This window comes from Mytilus californianus, unplaced genomic scaffold (genome assembly GCF_021869535.1).
Source record: "Mytilus californianus isolate M0D057914Y unplaced genomic scaffold, xbMytCali1.0.p SCAF_9, whole genome shotgun sequence".
Classification (NCBI taxonomy): Eukaryota; Metazoa; Mollusca; class Bivalvia; order Mytilida; family Mytilidae; genus Mytilus; species Mytilus californianus.
The window spans coordinates 79,369,543-79,388,577 of NW_026262745.1; the positions used below are offsets into that span (position 1 = coordinate 79,369,543).

Here is a 19,035-nt window from a genome sequence, read left to right on the forward strand (position 1 = left end):
ACTCTGTTACTATTTTCCTCGGAGTTCAGTTTTTTGTGATTTTACTTTTTACTATGAATAAAGACACAGGCAAGTTTACCCAAAGAATAAATGTCTGTATGCACTGATGTTTGTACACAGGTTTCGTTGGACATAAGGTCTTATAAAAAGACTGTACTCAGTCGTCCTGGAACAGCATGTTTACCCATAGACTATGCCTTTATGAACTAACTTAAAGGCATGTACACAGTTGTCCTGGAACACAAAATATGTCACAAATAGACTAAGGTCTATTTATTAAAAAAGGGACAGACATGTTTATCCAGGACTCTTGTCGATGTGTTTTAAGGCATGCACACAGTAGTCATTGGAAGCACCAAAATGGGTCGTGTTTATGCGAATTGATACATTTATACCTTTTAACCAAAAGATATAAACTATTGTATGCCATTTATTCAAGATAAATATACTTATTACTCAAAATAATCGATAGTCATGAATTACAATAAAATCTGGTAAATAATTAAGAGTTGCCGTGACCAGTTATTGACATAGCCATGTTACACTGAATGAATGTTTATAGTTTTCTGTGGGAAGCTGTGTACTTTTAAATCAAGTCATCATTAAAGTGGCACCCACCTACCTAACATTTGTAGCAGTCTGATCTAATCTTAGAATCTATCAGCTTATTATATCTGAAGGTTGTCTTTCGCAAAGATGTCGTAAAAAACACCCTTTCAGTTCTAACTTACTTATTTTTCTTTTCATGTCCGTGATATATTGTCACTTTGTTATGACCAATATTTGTTATGGCATAAAACTAATAATTAAATCAGTAATGGCACTTTGATTGGATGCTATTAAAGTAAATTCTCTTTATGGGGAACTTACAATGATTGATGTAAGTAATTAATTTAAGTACGGCAGAACTTATATAACTCAATGTCAAAGAAATTGATAAGATTGAAACAGTTTAAGATATTTCAGTTACTAATATGACTTATACTCCACATCTCCGTTTATGAAAATTTAAAGGGAAATAACTTGAACACCTGAAAAGGTACAAATACCATTAACGTTACAAATTTTACTGCACCAGATCCACATTTCGACAATTAATGTCTTTTTAGTTATGCTGAAGTCAAAAATATTTTAAAATCCAAAACCTAAAACAATCGTTGAAAGCTGGTAAAACCAAAAAGCAAGAGTAAAAGCCAAATCCTGACAAGGAATCAGAGCTATGCATCGGAGAGATCATTTCTTAATACCAAATGTCTAAAAAAAATATAACATGCAATTTCAATAAAAGAAATATCCGTATTGCCAGTACTGGCTACTTGTTATGTGTTGATTTGGTTAAATTTAAGCCAATAAAGATCGACACACAACTTCAAACTGTGCATGTGTAAAATATAGCCCTTTATCAAATTCAGAAAAGCGTTTCAAATGAAAGAAAATAATCAAGTGTTATTTTCGTTTAAATAATTTTTAAACTATATATATAATAGTACGTTGAAGATAACCAAACAATGATTAAATGGACCCTGGTTGATCAGATGACACTCCATTTTAACGGTTTTTGATTAGGGCCCCACCTAGTGGCGGGTCGCCCTATAATGACCAGTCTGTCCGTCCGTCCGTCTGTAACACATTGTGTCCGACCTATATCTTTGAAAACCATTATGATTTCAAAGTTTATACTTGACATGTATATTAACCAACACCAGAGGGTGTTTCATAATGTATGTACAACTTCCTAGGTCAAAGGTCAAGGTCAAAAACTTTGGTTTCAGTTGACAACCTCATGTCCTATGGTACAGCTCATGTCCGCTCTATATCTTGAGAACCGTTATTTACAGCGGGGCCTACAGAGATGGCTCCCGACTCAATGATGTCTAGTTCGTTTAAACAATGAACAGGTATGCAAAGTAATCAAAGGTATCTCAAATCGGGTTCTGGTCGTGCACTTTTGACGTTATTTGGTTTGGTCATCCTAAATCATCATGGTTTGGAAATTATTTTTGTCAACAGAGATAAATGTTTGATGAACTATAAATGCAAATTTTTGTCATCTTCTGTTTTTTATTGCTATCCTGTGACGTTAACCACATATTCTATTGTATATTCTACAAGAAAAGAAATATAATTATACATAATTAGTTTATTACTTTTTCTTATCGTTTTACTTTTCTAGCTATTTTGTTGTCTGCTGCGTTGTTTCAGATTGAGAAATGATAAACCTTAAGGAAAGCGTTATGCATATTTTGTGACTGTGTTCACCTCCGAAGCTTAAAGACTTCCCAATAATCAGCCTGTGTGATTAAATGCAATTATTTAACGATCTAAAGAAATAAACTTAAAATCATGCATCAATATATCTTATCTGGTTTTATGCTTGGTGAAATAAAATTCCAGTGTCATTCACAGACACGCTTTGATGGTATTGCATTATATATTACGATTATAACAATTCGATAATATCAATAAAAATAAATAATATGATTTGACGAAATAAAAAAATACCAGTGTTTAAAATCATATATATATGTTACAGTACAAATTGGAATTCAGTAGGATCCAGAATCCTCCTAGTACAAATCTACTAGTAGAAATTGGAATTCTGATTTATACTTAAAATTAAGATCTTACTGAATTCAAATTTTAACTGTAACATAAGCATTAATCATTTTCGTTTAGTGTCGTTTTGGTTGTTTCTGTATAATCCATTTTCCCCGTCATTCCTATCAATAAGAAGGCACATACATTCAATTGGCAAACGAATAAGCACGGGATTGTTTTGAATTTTACATTGGTCATATACTGATAATAAAGGAAACATAAACAATAGATTTCGAAAACGAATTGCTATGTAACCCCATAACCTTCCGACTAACAATTTAATATGAAAGTTTACCATCTACAAGGAAGTGAATTGGCATGTCAAAACTCCGCTAGTTGGATGCGTAATATTTATGCAAGCATTAAGGAGTCAATAAATGATAATCACACACTTATCTAAGACCGTATAATGTGTGATGCTTAGTTTTTGTGTGGTTAGTTTGCTGAATCATTGAAGTATGGTCACAGCTCCGTTTTATTCATCATGTCGTGAATATACCGTCCTTTGTCATATTTAAACTTTAACAGTATGTGCTTCTCGAAAAATTAAACAATAAGTTTGGGAAGACAAATACATTAAACATCTATCTTAAAATATTTGTGAAATAATTATTAATAGAAGAAACCAAGAATTTCTAGCGAAATATATAGGATTTGTGAATATGATTTTGATGTCAATTTACAATGTATACTGACAAAAAAGTTAAATTGTATTGAAGGAACTTGATGGAATGGTTTTTTCTTAAAGGTATATGTTTCTTTTGTCGTAAACCAAACCAGTGCTTTTTCCTCACATTTAGACCCAGCTGGACCTTTGCAAAGAGTAGTCCAATATGGACAAGAGCGCAGCAGAAGTTGTTTTCCCTCAAAGAAGGAAATCTTTTGGTATCAAATGCTACTAAGGAAAATGAAAAGATTCTGGGTTGGGTTTTTTTTATCCGCCTATAGATACAGTTGGATCACCGTGGAACAAAATTACGGCTTACCGTTTTCGTGATTTTTGTTTGCTATCAATTAAAATGTTATGACCAACGGAGCTTTCAAAGGGTGCGAGAAAAATGATAATTTGATTTTCTTAGCCATTAAAGAAAATCATTGCATTGGAATTCAAAGTAATTCCAAATTTTAAGATTAATCTTAGGCTTCAAGCAATATTTCTAAACACTGTAAGATTTACCAGAAACATACAGAAAATGGAAGATCCTTACACATAGCACAACAAAAGAGGAACTCGAGTTCAATTCCAAGGAAAAATAGCAAGAATTATGCCTGTCAAAAGAAAGGAACTAGTTGTTATCGCTTGTTTAAACGTTTTTAGCAATAAAGGAGTATCTGTTGATGACAGATCTTTAGTTGTTTCTGATAATTCATTCAAAACTTGTCTCGACTATGGGCGATTTAGAACTTGACATATGCCAAGGACAATTATTAATTGTTGAAGAAAAATAATAGAATACTAGGTAGTATATACAAATCAAAAGTAATAAACGACGTATATCATAAAACCGCCTAACTTACGTTTACTTACCATATTCTAATTCATATACATTCACAAACGGTAATAGATCCAGATGACCAAATGCAAAACAAATAAAGCCGACCGGTAATTAGTTGCATTTGCATAAGTTCCTCTGATCACTGTGATTCATTCCGTAAAACCAGGCAATAAGACTAAAATATGGAAACACATTCATTGACAGACATTCTGCGAAGATCAACAACGGACAACACGTGATGCATCTTACTGAGTACACAACCCATAGCGGACATAGCGACTAAAACAAAGTAAGAATGACATTGGGATACAAACAACCCACACACCAAACAGCTAAAGTTGTTTAGACATGTCACTACATATAACCTTTAGTTAACAGAGACATTCGTTTTCGTGTCGACAATGGCAGTTTTATCTAAAAAAAAACGTTTAAAAAATTTACAATCAATTTTAAATTGGTCATTAGAAAAAAGAATGTTTAGAAAAAAAATATCAAAGTCATTTGCATACTTCAACTTTCACGACGATTTCGTGTTCTTTTTTAAGAAATGTTTTAAAGAAAAATTTAGAAAATTTGATTTGATGTGTGACTCCAGTAATATTGTGTCAAAAATTTGACTTTTTTAGAAAGTGATTAACATTAGATATCTTTACTTAAAAATATAACGGAGGTGTTGCGTTTAAAGGGTAGTTGAGTATATTAAGGAAACGATATATATTTGAAATGCGAAACATGCCAAATTCATCTATATAACGGATTTCAGATTCCATTTCAAAGTAAATGATAGCATTGATGTATTCTCACGTTTTGGAGCTTATTGAGATTCAAATATTTCATATTTCTGTATTTTAAGGTCATATCTTAGTTAACCACTACACAACAAAACGTAAAAATAAATCACAATCAAGGGGATAGACCTGGGGTATTGGAGACTACTCTTACAAAAAAAAAAACAAGAATGTGTCCATAGTACACGGATGCCACAGTGGACCGTGAAATTGGGGTCAAAACTCTAATTTGGCATTAAAAGTAGAAAGATCATATCATAGCGAACATGTGTACTAATTTTCAAGTTGATTGGACTTCAACTTCATCAAAAATTACCCTGACCAAAAACTTAACCTGAAGCGGGACAGACGGACGGACGGACGAACGGACGAACGGACACACAGACCAAAAAACATAATGCCCCTAGGTGGGGCATAAAAAAAGTAAAATAACAAAAATACCGAACTCCAGGGAAAATTCAAAACGGAAAGTCCTTTATCAAATGGCAAAATCAAAAGCTCAAACACATCAAACGAATAGAAAAAACTGTCATATTATTGACTGGGTACAGGCATTTCCTAATGTAAAAAATTGTGGATTAAACCTGGTTTTATAGCTAGTTAAACCTCTCACTTTTATGGCAGTCGCATAGAAGTCCATTATATTGAAAACAATGTGTGAGCAAAACAAACAGACATAATAGGTACAAATGTCAAAAATTGGGGTACATTGTAATATAATCTTAATCAAAATGCACAAGGACATAAAAAAAGAACACTATAACACGTAATTAAGATGATAAACAACGTCAATACCTAGAATCTATATTTCAAGACCATCATGAATTAAGTTGATACAGAATATTTATCAACAAGGTCTTGGTATCTTCCAGTGAACTTTTTTTTTAGAAAAAGGATGAGTCGTTCTTTGATATAACCTTGGCTCGTCAACTTTCTGCTCAGACACTGGTGACGTTTTATAAAGTCTGTGTAGCAGCTGCAAGCTCTTGAATACAGAACGAGTTGGGAAATGTATATCCCATATGTAGGTGAAGTTGGTTTGTTGCTGCTATAAGCTTCAAAATTAAAATCGTCTCGGTTGTCATATATTTTGGTACTGAGATAACCGCTTATGTCAAATTCGAGGTACAAGTCTAATTGTCTGTTGTTTCTTTAATTTCTAGTTCTGGAGGATATATTAATAGAACACAATCAGAAAAGTTTGGATTGTTAATGGACCTGGAAAGAACATCATCAATATATCTGAATGTGAAATTAAATGATCTGGTTTTTTAGACAAGTGTCTGAAGAAACTCCAACTCATATGAAAATAAGAAGAGGTCGGCATGGAGAGGTGCACAGTCGTTCCCATAGGAATGCCGACAATTTGTTGAAAAAGTCTACCCCCAAATTCAACAAATATGTTGTCAATAAGAAACTCCACCATACTGATCACTTGTTCCTCTGTGTAGCATGTTTTACCTTTTTGTTCACTATTAACAAATTATGCCGTATGTTATCCCAAAGCAATAAATTTATAGCGTATGCTTCCATTTTTATATTGAAAAGCATTATTGCTGATTATTTCTGTTATAGACAATTTTTTTTAATTTCACATGGAGTATGGTGATATACAGGGTTGAAAAATCAAAAGGTTGGATAGAATTAATTTCAGAGAAAGATCGAGATTTAAAATTATCATATAGCTCTTTATAGTTTTTTAGAATCCACATATGGTTAATACCACTACGCGAGTAAACAGTTTCACAGTATTTCTGAAGACCCTCTACCACTGCGGACAGGTTTATGGTCAATCTAATACACAATTCCTTTGTAGAACATGCAGATGAGCCGGCAATGTACCGTTGTTTATACGGAATTTTATGAAGCTTAGGTATCCAATACAAACAAGGTAAGTCCTCAGATTTGCTGTTCGATATAAGGTTCATTGAAGCCATGAAGGACTTATTATTCGCCAAAATATCATCCTTGTCAAATGATAATGTTTTTATATGTAGGATTACATGAGTGCTCATTTATTCCTAATTCTTTTACAAGACACTCGTAGTAGTACGATTAACATTCAAAGACAATATTATTTGTAGCTTTGTCCACAGGAACAACAACATATTTATCATTAAAGATGATAGACATTTCACAGCTTCTTTGGTCGCTCATTCATACACTTTTTCAACTTATGAATTCGACGTTTTATCAGAGACCTGATTGTTTTGAACCATTCTGACAAAGTGTCCAGTTCAACTTCTTCTCGTTTAGCTCATACTTAGGCGTAGTCCAATGGAATTCATAATTATTTTGAAGTTATGGTTCCAATTGATGTGTTTGGGTTCTCTGAACTAAGAACCATGAGATATTACCTTTCAGAGATGTTCATGTTGAATCATGTTTAGATCCCCAGTGATAACATGGCCAGAAGGGCTGTAAATATAAGGCGAGTGGGAACAGTCACATGTCGGAATTTTTTTTTGGGTATTCTTCTAAATCAAGGTCCTGCTTAAAGTTAAATACTTTAGGTGCAATGGTTTTTGTGTAACTGTAGGATACAATAGAAACAGACTGATTTTGAAAATGAAGATTTACGATGAAGAACGTTGCTGATGTTGATAGCATCAATTCCTTTATTAGTAAACTGAACTGGAAGGAATTTTCTCTTTTCATCATGTAAAGGTTCCGATCTTACTGGTTTAAAAGACGGAAAAGAGCTACATTACAAATTATACTGACCAGTCTGTATATTGGAGAAAATGTATTTATGCATCCCTTGTCAAGTGCATAATCTCTCGAGGTATTCAAAGTCATTTGCATTGATCAAGCATTTATGTTGTTTACATTTGGTTATGAGAATGATGCAACATTTGGTTATGAGAATGATGCAACATTTGGTTATGAGAATGATGCAGGAGCATCTAATAAAATTGGACAGGTTTGACTCCACCAAGCATTACATTAAGGAATTACGTTTTTTCAAGATACAAAAATCAAAAGATGAAAAGTTAGAAAATTAACATTCATACATGAAAAGCTTTTGAAAAAAAATGTAACTGTGGAGTTTTTTTTAATATGTCTTGACATCATCTAAATAAAATCTTAAAAAGCTTTGAAAAATTTGAATTGGAAAAAATTGGGTTGAATAACGAAGTTATAAGGTTTTAGTACTAAGCTATTATTGGTTGATAGGCTATACTTATGTATATGTACTGTTTGTCTTTGATTTTCAAATACAAACGGCAAAAGTCTAGAAGATATGATCTGAGCATCCATCCTAGTACAATCTAATGCTAACAGATAACCTACACTATTACGCATTTTAATATAGATGTGTCAATTCGTCCCGAAGGTAATCGTCTCATACTGAATATTACTGATTTTTTGCATAAACTTGTCTGCAGTTATTGTTGGGACCATACAATTTTCCCTAAATCACACAAAAATAATGAAAAAAAGACTGAAGAAGGTTTCTGTAGGAAAAAAAAAGATTTTTCCCAAAAATATCTCTTTTTCTTATGTCTGTAATTCAAATTATTTATTTTTTTTGGTAAATTTCAAACGATCAAATTCAATAAAGGTTTTTCAAGGTTAATAATCAATACTTTTTCGGCAATTTTGTGCAGGAATTGAACGATAGATTTTTTTTTCTGGCAAAGTTTGAAAAATAAATATGTTATCTGAACTGGCCAGAATTTTCTACTTATTCAATAGTTTAAACCATTTATTTACATTTAGGCTACAAATATAACCATGACATTTCAGATTTACTTTAAAGTATGTTTCTACTCACACATTTAAACAGTCATGGGCATTCCTAATTCCTAATGAGAACATGTGCAAAAACACACAATAATATATATATGCCTGCATGCTAGTGTTTTCAAACGAAAATTGGTCATATTCAATATACCATTAACATAAAATTCAACGGCAAATTTCAACAAGACTTTGGCAGATGATGCATGGACCCCTAACCTTTCAATGGTGTAAATATAAGAAAAATTAAACGAGAGCAAAATAATGGGGTTTCTAAGTCCTACACCCTTAAACTCGCACTATTATACTTTATCTTTCACAAAATGAATTTCTCAGCTTACCGATGATGATAAACAAGCAACGTAGGTACGAACAGATTGACATGTAAGAAACTTAATAACATGGCCCCTTTTTGGAGGTTCACAGTGTGGAGGTTGCATATAAAAAATACAAATACTCAACATAAATCATTTTATGTAAAAGCGATCATAAATGTAACACATAATGTTTTTTAAAACATGATGACAAAATCAATACAGCTAAAACGCTATGTTACTCGAACTAAGAACGCTGTGGTTCAAGTTTCTGGAAGTACAATCAAGCATAGCATTACACGTTGTAACTGTAGTCCATAACCACAACTTACTTTTTCTACAATAGAAATAAGAAAATACTGAGTACATTATGTGTAATTAAGTATTTCAAATTATTTAAGATACAATTTAAAAAAAAATATCGTTAATCTTATAAATTTATAAATTTGATGACAACAATTTTCAAGATTTATTTATGGAATTAACAGAATTTGTAATCTATAATTTTATCAAAGTCATGTGAAAAAACTGTGTTAATTTGACTTCTGCTTGACTCTTCTTTCTGGAATAATTTTCATTATGTACGCTAAATATATAAGTTTGGAAAGCCACTCTTGTTAAATCTTTTAAAGCATTTATAGCAAAAAACAACCAAACAGTACGATCAAAACATTATAAGATTAATCTTGCCTGCTGAAGTTGCAACCAAACTTTTATAAGAATTACATATCTATGAAATTTAAACTAGAAAACACACCCCATTACCAGTTATCGGTATGATAGATACAATACGATCTGTGCTTTAAAAAACAACTGTTTTGTCTATTATACTAAGCAGATTTTTGTCTGAGTTTCCGATTGCCATTGCAATACAATGTATTTTGATCTGTATTACCGATTGCATATGCAATACTAATAACCGGTTATAAAGTGTGATTACGTGAGAATTAAAACTATACACACCTCTGCGATTTTAGCAGGTTCTACACACTCTTTATTGCCAGATCGGGCGTTCTTTCAGCAGTCTGTTTACTGTCCCTTGAAATATACAAAACCCCCTCATCAGAACCAGGTTATCTATTTCTGTTCATTATCTGTTCGTTAACTGAAAATAAATTGGCTATTTAAATAAAAAGTTAAATACCAATTTGTTATAACGCTGACTGACATGATGAGATAAGAACATGCAACTAGGTAGATTACAATTTATTGTTTAGAATGTTTAATATGGTAGAAGAAATTATATTGATGTAACAATTACAGATTGTGAATATCAATATCGAGGGTGTACTTTTAAATAATATGACAATATAAAGTACAAAAGACATATAAAGCAGGCATATTTAAGGTGATAGTTCAGTGACGTCGATGCATAATGCCTTACAATTATTAAAGTTTAAAGAAATTGTCATGTTTGATGTGCCATTGTAAAGGGATCTTTAACAAATAAATATTGAGATGAATTTGCAATAGAAATAATTTACTGTGTAAAAAATGTTTTGATTATGGTCAATCTTACCTTTATATTGCATATCCCGCTGCATAGAACACCCCTTAACAACCTGAGAAAATAAATGATAACGATTAAAAGCGTGTACAGTGAGAGAAAACACAGGAGCTTAAAAAAGACTCTGTCTTGATAATATTTTATTAAGAGATCCATACTAACAACCTGCTTGCCGAACAAACAATGAAGCATTTTCATTTCCAATGTCTGTGTTGTATCTGCCGATAACTTTCTTTCGTATACTTTGCCCCCCTCCCCCCAAAAAAAAATATTTTTGCATGTTAAATTTTCCCATTCACTAAGTTTTTATGGTGAGGTAATTTACATTTACCGTTGGTTACAAATCGGGTTTGTTTCTTAGGGTTAAAGACATATTTGACATATCGCAAACGCTGTATGTCTTATCGCCTGACATGACTCTAGCATATTTTAACATGAGTCATAAGTGGGACCCTTTCGGTTAGTCCCGTTTCTTAATAGTATTCATATGAACCCTTAGTTTTCTTTGTAGTGTTTTATTTATCTTTAATTGTCTTTTTGTCGTTTTTTTTTCTAGGACATTTTGTTGTCTGTTTTCTTCGACTTATATTTGATAGCCCAACTTGCTATCCTCTAAATATCTTATTTTAGTTAAACAATTACGTCATGATATATAAGGCTGTATATTACAACTCATATAATCAATTTACGAACAGGATTTAACGTAATAATAACCTTCCACAATTATTATTCTTTAGACAAGTTGCTTTCGAAGTGTATTGAGTTAATGATATATTGTTTTTCTCTTTTTTATAGTTAAGGATAATTGTAAAATATTTTCTTATCTCCGAATATTTTTTTCAGATATAACTGTTCTTTACCTTTTTTTAATGTAGCTTATTCCAAAAATACTGTTATCTTTACCGAATATGAAAACGTTAAGTTAGATAATCCTTTAATCATTTGGATAAAAACGAATGTTATATGTATTGAGAATGTCTTAGATTACACCAGAACGTCATCAATACAACCATAAAAACCCAAACGTTTCAATATTGAATGAGTTGTTGTATCAAAATAGTTGTCAAGTATAATTTCTTGTTGAACTTCTCCAATATTCTGTTTGATGCCTTTGAATTGTACATAATTACAATAAAACCTTGACCTTTATACCGCGAGAATGCGTGTCAGTACTGCTTCTTGTCTTCGTAAATAAAAAAAATCTTTATTAAAAGCTATATAACAAACACACAAACCATTCTTTGTGGTAATTTAATTACTACAATGTCAAACAAAGGATTCTTTAACATCTTCTCTCTGAATAATTCATTATCATGTAATATAAATTCCATTTCTTTGACAAAAGATAAAGAACAACCACGTCCATAAATAACACATGAAATACCAAAGTTCTCTGCATACATTCGAGGAACATATGTTTTCAAAGACCAAATATCCATAATTATATTATATTTTGTTATATATATCAATATTATTTATGAGAAAGTGGTTTACATAATTAAAACACGCGACATTTACATCAAACCAAGCAATTATATAAAACGACAGAGGCTATAAATCGAATTATACCACTTCTTGTTATCGTTTCCTCAGAAGTCAATGTTTCCTAATTTGTTATGATTTACTATATAATTAACGAGTTTTAAATTTTACCTAAACTAATACTTTGTCTACCTCTGCTAAAGATGACACTCAAAAACATTAGCTATTCTCTGTTTTATGATATCTTTTAATTAATCAGCTATCCCAGAAATTGACTCTAGACAAGTTTTTGGTGAAAGAAAATCAAGTATACATTCGAAGCCAAAAGTGTGCGGGTTGTCCCGATTTGAACAAAAAACACATGTAAGTGATAAAAGTAGGAACGAAATATGTATCGAACGAACTTGACCTGGGATCGCGGCGGTAGAATGTGTCTATGTTTGACATTTTTTTCCCCGAATTCATCCCATTTAAGAGTTTGATGCGAAGTAAATAAAATCTACAAAAATTACATGGACAATTCTTAATTAAAGAGACATTCTTGGAAATTCTGACCTCAGAAACATATCTCAAAGATATAAACAAAAAATTGTCAAAATAACACATAAGAGATACCATGTTTAACATTTTCTACATCAGCCACGCATTTCGTCTACCAAAGACTCATCAGTGACGCTCGAATTAGATTTTTATTACACAGAATTTAGAGGTCGATATATTTTTGGTATAAAAATAAAGTTTCGTGACCGAAAACGTACATGAAATTGTAGGTAGACAAATCAGGACTACATGTCATGTCACGTGGACAATAGTAGTTTACCGATGTTCAAAACTCTTAGTATCGAGTAAGAAGACAAATCAAGGTAACAAACAAAAACAGAGGGAATCGCATGAACTCCAAAAGAAGCGAGACCGGTGAGTCGATACGGACAGCGTCTGCTGCTATGCTTGCATCAACTGCCATGTGACTTCACGTTCAGTGAAAATGTCACAAAATCGGTAAAATTACAAATTAGATGACTTTTCGGGTATGTAAAAATCTAAGATTGCTTAAACATGTCGTTAGTGAATTGTGAGATACCGATACATTGTATCGGTCATCCAATTCGTGATTGTGACTGTAACTCTGTTGGAGCAGTTTTTGTGTAAAGAGCATACCCAGATAAAGAATGAAGTATGATAATTCACAAGCGTAACATATCAATTGAGATATGTACACTCAATACGATGGAGCAAAAGGTATGTTACTGCTATAGTAAATGGGAAGTCTGTCATAGAATCTAGTTTGAAGTCGTCCATCTGTCAAGATCGAGGAAAAGATCAATATATGAAGCAGACTTTCTAGTTTCGGTAGTATCCTTAATCTCAAATTCACTGGGATATACGAGAATCAAGCATTCCCAAAATATGGATTATTCAGTGACATGACATCATAAATATATCTACATATACTTTAACATTAGTAATAGTGAAATTAAAGAACTTGCAAAATATTTTGTCATTGAGAAGTTGTTGTCTGAATTTCACTTTAAATGAATACAAAAACAAGTCGGTCAGTAGGGATGCACAATTAATAACTAATGGACTGTTTAAAAAAAAAATACAAATCCATCAATCTCAGCAAATATGTTGTCAATCAAGCATTTTAACATACTATAAGTTATACGATATGCTACTAACCACCCTGTATGGATCCATAGTTGGTAAGTAAAATCCATAGGGGTTGAAGCTGAAGTCCGAATCCCCTATGGATTTTGCGAACCCTCTATGGATCCGTAGGGGGTCAGTAATAAACCGTATAACGAGGACTTTTCCTGCCAAGTTTTGTATAAAAATAAACAATGAAATACAATAACATTAAAAGATGACTTCACCATAAATAGTAGACGTGACGTCATAAACCCATATGAAATATACTGACCCCAACGAATTCATAGGGAGTCAACACGTGACGGCGTTAAACCAATCATAACGTCACTAATTTACCCTAGGTGCGATAAAATGATATAAGAAGGTATTGCCGGTTGAGTTCAAATACCGCTGAGGGAGCGAGGTCAGGTACAAGAAATTCAGTTCTAAACTTGATGGGATGAATTTAAGACCAGTAAATGTATAGTGAATGCCTTGTGTAGCTGTCGGCTCGGGCATAGTTATGTATGTATAATCTGATTACAGTAGTTGTCGTCTGTTTATGTAGTTCATACGTGTTTCTCGTTTCTCGTTTTTATATAGATTAGACCGTTGGTTTTTCCGTTTGAATGGTTTTACACTAGTAATTTTTTGGGGCCCTTTATAGCTTGCTGTTCGGTGTGAGCCAATGCTCCTTGTTGAAGGCCGTACCTTGACCTATAATGGTTTACTTTTATAAATTGTAACTTGGATGGAGAGTTGTCTCATTGGCACTCATACCACATATTCCTATATCTATAAACATTCTGTATGGAAAGAATCATTGTCATCCTTGATGACATGTTGTAAATAAGATTAATTGCAAAGCTATACGTGTTGCACACTTTTTAAGTTTATGTGTAGTGGTTTGTGAACTGTTGTCTGGCTTTTAGACTTTTTTTTTGTCATTGTGTTGTTTGTGTTCTTTTGAATCCTCGTCCTTTTCTTATGTATATCTCGATCCGATCATACATCTGTTGAGCAGGGTTTTCAATATGTTTACTTTTTGAAAAGCATACAGACACCTATTTGGATTACTTACAAAATTAATATTAGTTCTAACAGTTCTTTGGTTTAATGTTTGTGTTGGTCTGTAGTTGTTGAACATCAATGCTTGAGGGTTTTCCGGCAAATCCTGACGTAAAGTCCTCAGGGAATAAATCTGTAGAACAACAGGTCCAAGAATTACTGTATGCCATATGTTTTACATAATAGATGAATCAACACGTTTATACTTGGGAAAACGATGAAAATATGACAGTCTCTAGATTTGAATAAAGACTGATTACTATTCTTAGATTATCATGATAAATAAAAACAAATGATTGTTGATCTTTGTCTCCTTTAAAAAAAATGTCATCATTTTATTTCATTTAACTTTTTATTTTGACACAATCATCATAGATATACAAAAATAATAAAACGTACAGGAATATATGAAATGCTTACAACTCAAGAGTTTTAAAGTATTTTAAAAATTTAAAGACGACAATATATCACGAAGTAGTTCATCCAGAAACTGGAATAAAATCTGAATCATGTCATATAACTACATCAAACAATTTAGATACTAATATGTACACCCGTTTTTTCAAGAGTGCGTCTTTCCAAAAGAAATTCAACCGAAGATATACAAACTTTTAATTTAACAAAAACTCTATATAAAATGAAGAAAAAACCACCATTCTCTGCAGGCATGAACAACTTAAATTTATATGATTTTTATTTCAGTTTAAGACGTTTTATTCCGTCAATTTTCTTTTCAGCGGCAAGAAATTAAAAAAAGGTATTTTACATATTGCATGGAAGAGCTTTAATTATCAAAAATATTTTTAAAACATTTTCCAATTTTTCGCCAACGCTGTTCAACTTTGTACTTTATTTTGCCTGTAAAACTTTTTTGATTCGAGTGACACTGATGAGTCTTTTGTAGACGAAATGCGCGTCTAGTGAACACATTTTTAATCCTGGTATATATGATATGAGTTTATTCGCAATGTATGTATACATAGCAAGATTCGCGTACCCTGTCGACGTACCAGGTATCGCACCGTCTAGAATCCTCACAATTCCGGCAGGTGTATCTCTGTGAAAATATGTATCCGAATAGTTGAGACACAGAAATACCGTATTCGTTAACCAATAAGTGAATGTCGACCGATAAAATAACTGGCAAATATCACCAATATTCTTAATTGCTTTATTTAAAAATTGACTGTGAGTACGTGTGTAAAACACTAAAAATTGTACATAATAAAGATTATGAAACAAAGTCTAAACGAAAGCTTTTTTTTTTGTCTCTCTCAAACTGCCTTGTAGTTCGATATTCTTATTTTACTTTTTTTCGGTTATTTTCTTACATACAATTAACATTTTTCAACATTGTTCAAAAATTGGGGTCATAATAGGTCCTTATCATATCACATATGACCGACTTTTACACCTTCTGTTCGATAATTTGTCACTGTCATTTGACAAGAACTTCTGTTAATTTATATATGAGGGTAAATACAGAAAAGCGCTTCGGCCGCATGAAATATATAATGTGTTGTTTTCATTTTTTACAGCACTCGGTCGATACCTGCTGGTGGACTATCAGTCCTCGAGGGTATCATCAGTCGAAGTACTGACATGATTCATAACAAACCTTTCTAAAATTGTTCGTTAATAAATTTTGAAATTGTTAGAAACTAAGGTTTTAAGTCTCTCATGCAAAGTTGACCTTAGATGGATTTGGCTATTTTTTTTAGGTCCTTTATGGTTATTTAGCTCCTCAACTTTTTCGGTTCTTATAAATCCTTGGCTCTCAAATATTCGGCTTTGAGCGTTCCTGATGAAGGTAAATCCAGAAAAGCTCTTCGGACGCATGAAATTTATAACGTGTTGTTTCCTTTTTTTTTATAGTTTTATGTATGAAATTATAATTCCTCACTTTTATTATTCAATCTCGAAACATAATACGATTTTCCTGATTTATTTTACGATTAAATGCATTCAAATAACCATTTTTGTTTTATTTGTTTAAGCCACAGTAACATGTCAATATTGAATTTATTAAACATTGCATTCTCGTATATCAGTTCAAAACTTAAATTATTTTGAACCTGTCCAATGAATAAGTTTATTTTTTATTATTAAGATACTGTTCATGCCATTCATACAGTCATATCAATCTGGATTTCTTAGAGTAGTTTACATAGCGACAACAGTAGTTTATCGATACATAAATTTCATAAACTCTTAAACAGATACAATCACATGTAAAAAAAAAACCAAAAACGGAAGAGAATCACATGAACTCTCAAAGGAACTTAGCCGGGTGCGCCTACAAAACAAGCGCCTCGAATAAAAAAAGTAAGCGCACTTGTTTTGTAAAATACTGGTATATGTCTTTTTTTGTTGTTGTTATAGTCTTGTTTTTGGTTTACGAATTTCGACATTTTGATTTGATTTGTAATTTTTATGGATACTTTCGTTGAAAACAAATCTTCACTTATTACAACGACACTTTGACGAACGTTTTTATGTATATTATTGCGTTCAGACATGGTCTGTCCAGATCGTAATACATGTAATGTGTATGTAAATTATAGGCAACATTAGTTTACTGATGTTAAAATCTTAACAACCCATTTACAACATACAAATCAAGGTACAAAAGACCCAAAGGGATCACTTGAACTTCAAAATAGTAAGACATGATGCTTCGACAGAGTAAGCACTTCTTGCTATGCATGCATCAGCCCTCATGCAAATCAACACTCAGTCAATATGTCACAACAGGGAAATAGAACACAATCTGTAAATTCACAAAGCATTCCAGTATCTAAAGATCTAAACGACCGTAAAGGTATGTCGCTAGTGAGTAAAACATGAAAATATCGTATATGTCAACCAGTTCATAATGGTTATATAGCACATGGAATGTTTAGAATGGACCCACAAATTAAATGAAGCACTGCAAATAATTTAAATACATTTATGAATATACAAATATGCGTATATACTTGTGAGATTCCCAGAAAGAATTGTGTATATCATTTAATGTTGATATTAGCGATACTGTCAATAAAGTATCATTAAGGCAACGTTTCTGTGTGTGTTACATTTTAATGTTGTGTTTCTGTTGTGTCGTAGTTTTCCTCTTATATTTGCTGTGTTTCCCTCAGTTTTAGTTTGTAACCCGGATCTGTTTTTTTCTCAATCGATTTAGGAATTTCGAACAGCGGTATACTACTGTTGCCTTTATTTACGTTGATTCCAATAATATATTCGACGTTTTTATAAACATGAAATTTAGCCACCTTATGGTACGCCACATATGGTTCTTAATATTATCAAATGAAACAAATGCCTCGTTTTCAGTGTGATAAATTGATCGCAGAAGTATTGTCACAAGGACTTTCCGTTCATAACCTCTTTTAAGAGACAGATTTTTAACTTGTTACAAGCTTTCAAGAGTAGGGATTACAATGGTATTTGAATTCGAATCATGATATGCATTTAACTTTAATTCTAAAGTGTATCAATTTTGACCGTTGACTATCATAACTTTACCTGTTATATGGTTTGCTCACGGATGCAAAACATTTAAACTATGAGTAAAATTTTATTTTTTAAAATATAAACCATAGGTACTAATGTTAAATATCTATAAGTAGTCATTAGTTTCAGATCTGTTTTACAAGAGTACTCGCCTCACCTGATCTTTTGATACAGTGATAGGTCGATTCATAATTATCCACGTGACTGTTTCCTGGCAACCGGGTTGTGTTATGGAACCATCATATGTCATATAATGTCTACTATCCGGAATAAGCTTCAGTATATTTATATTATTGACATCTGTTTGTTCACCTTGAAAACAAATTTCAAAAATTAATATTTGAAAAATATAGTAAGATTTTTCTTCAATTTTTGAAAATATCGAATCAATTTTGGAAACTATATTCAAGTAGTATCTATAATTTTAATGTTTGTTGTAGTTTATTTTTACTTACTTTACCCAATGGTTAAAACATCATACACTACACTCTGTTGACTTGGGCATCTAATTTTTTAGTGGTTGCACAAATGAGATGCACAATCCATCCTTCTGTTCATCGATTGATTTGTTTGTTTCTTTTGTTTGTTTTTTATGTTTGTTTCTTATGTTTGTTTCTTATGTTTGTTTTGTTTGTTTTTTTTTCTTCTTTTTCAACAGTCGATATTTTTTCATAGATTATTAATTTGCAGATTAAACGCTAGATGTTAGATGGATTTCCCCATTATTCCCTTTTGGTCATATAGCGCCCCACCTGTTTCGGTACTCAAAAATCCTAGGATTTCAAATATTTGACTTTGAGCGTTCCTGATAAAGGCATTATCCTGAATAGCACGTTGGACGCATCAAATTATAAAGTCCCAGTATCGTTTTTTTAAACAATACCTAAACGGTT

The 19,035-nt window shown here is 32.1% G+C and overlaps 2 protein-coding genes across 3 annotated transcripts in view; one reads left to right on the forward strand and one right to left on the reverse strand.

Annotated features, from left to right (window-relative positions):
- Positions 1–19,035, forward strand: part of LOC127716392 (arfaptin-2-like) — a 260,881-nt gene that overhangs the window by 89,638 nt on the left and 152,208 nt on the right. The window lies entirely within an intron of this gene.
- LOC127716394 (carbonic anhydrase-related protein 10-like) overlaps positions 9,083–19,035 on the reverse strand; it is a 41,759-nt gene continuing 31,806 nt past the window's right edge. The window contains exons 7-11 of one of the 2 annotated variants that reach the window (XM_052222584.1): positions 18,300–18,454; positions 14,640–14,759; positions 10,460–10,502; positions 9,904–9,978; positions 9,083–9,277 (exon numbers count right to left, since the gene is read on the reverse strand). In XM_052222584.1, the coding sequence (XP_052078544.1) occupies positions 9,935–9,978; positions 10,460–10,502; positions 14,640–14,759; positions 18,300–18,454 (362 nt within the window). In that variant the 3' untranslated portion in view covers positions 9,083–9,277; positions 9,904–9,934. Of the gene's footprint in view, positions 9,278–9,903; positions 10,046–10,459; positions 10,503–14,639; positions 14,760–18,299; positions 18,455–19,035 lie in introns of both variants that reach the window. The other variant, XM_052222585.1, reaches the window with a different exon arrangement.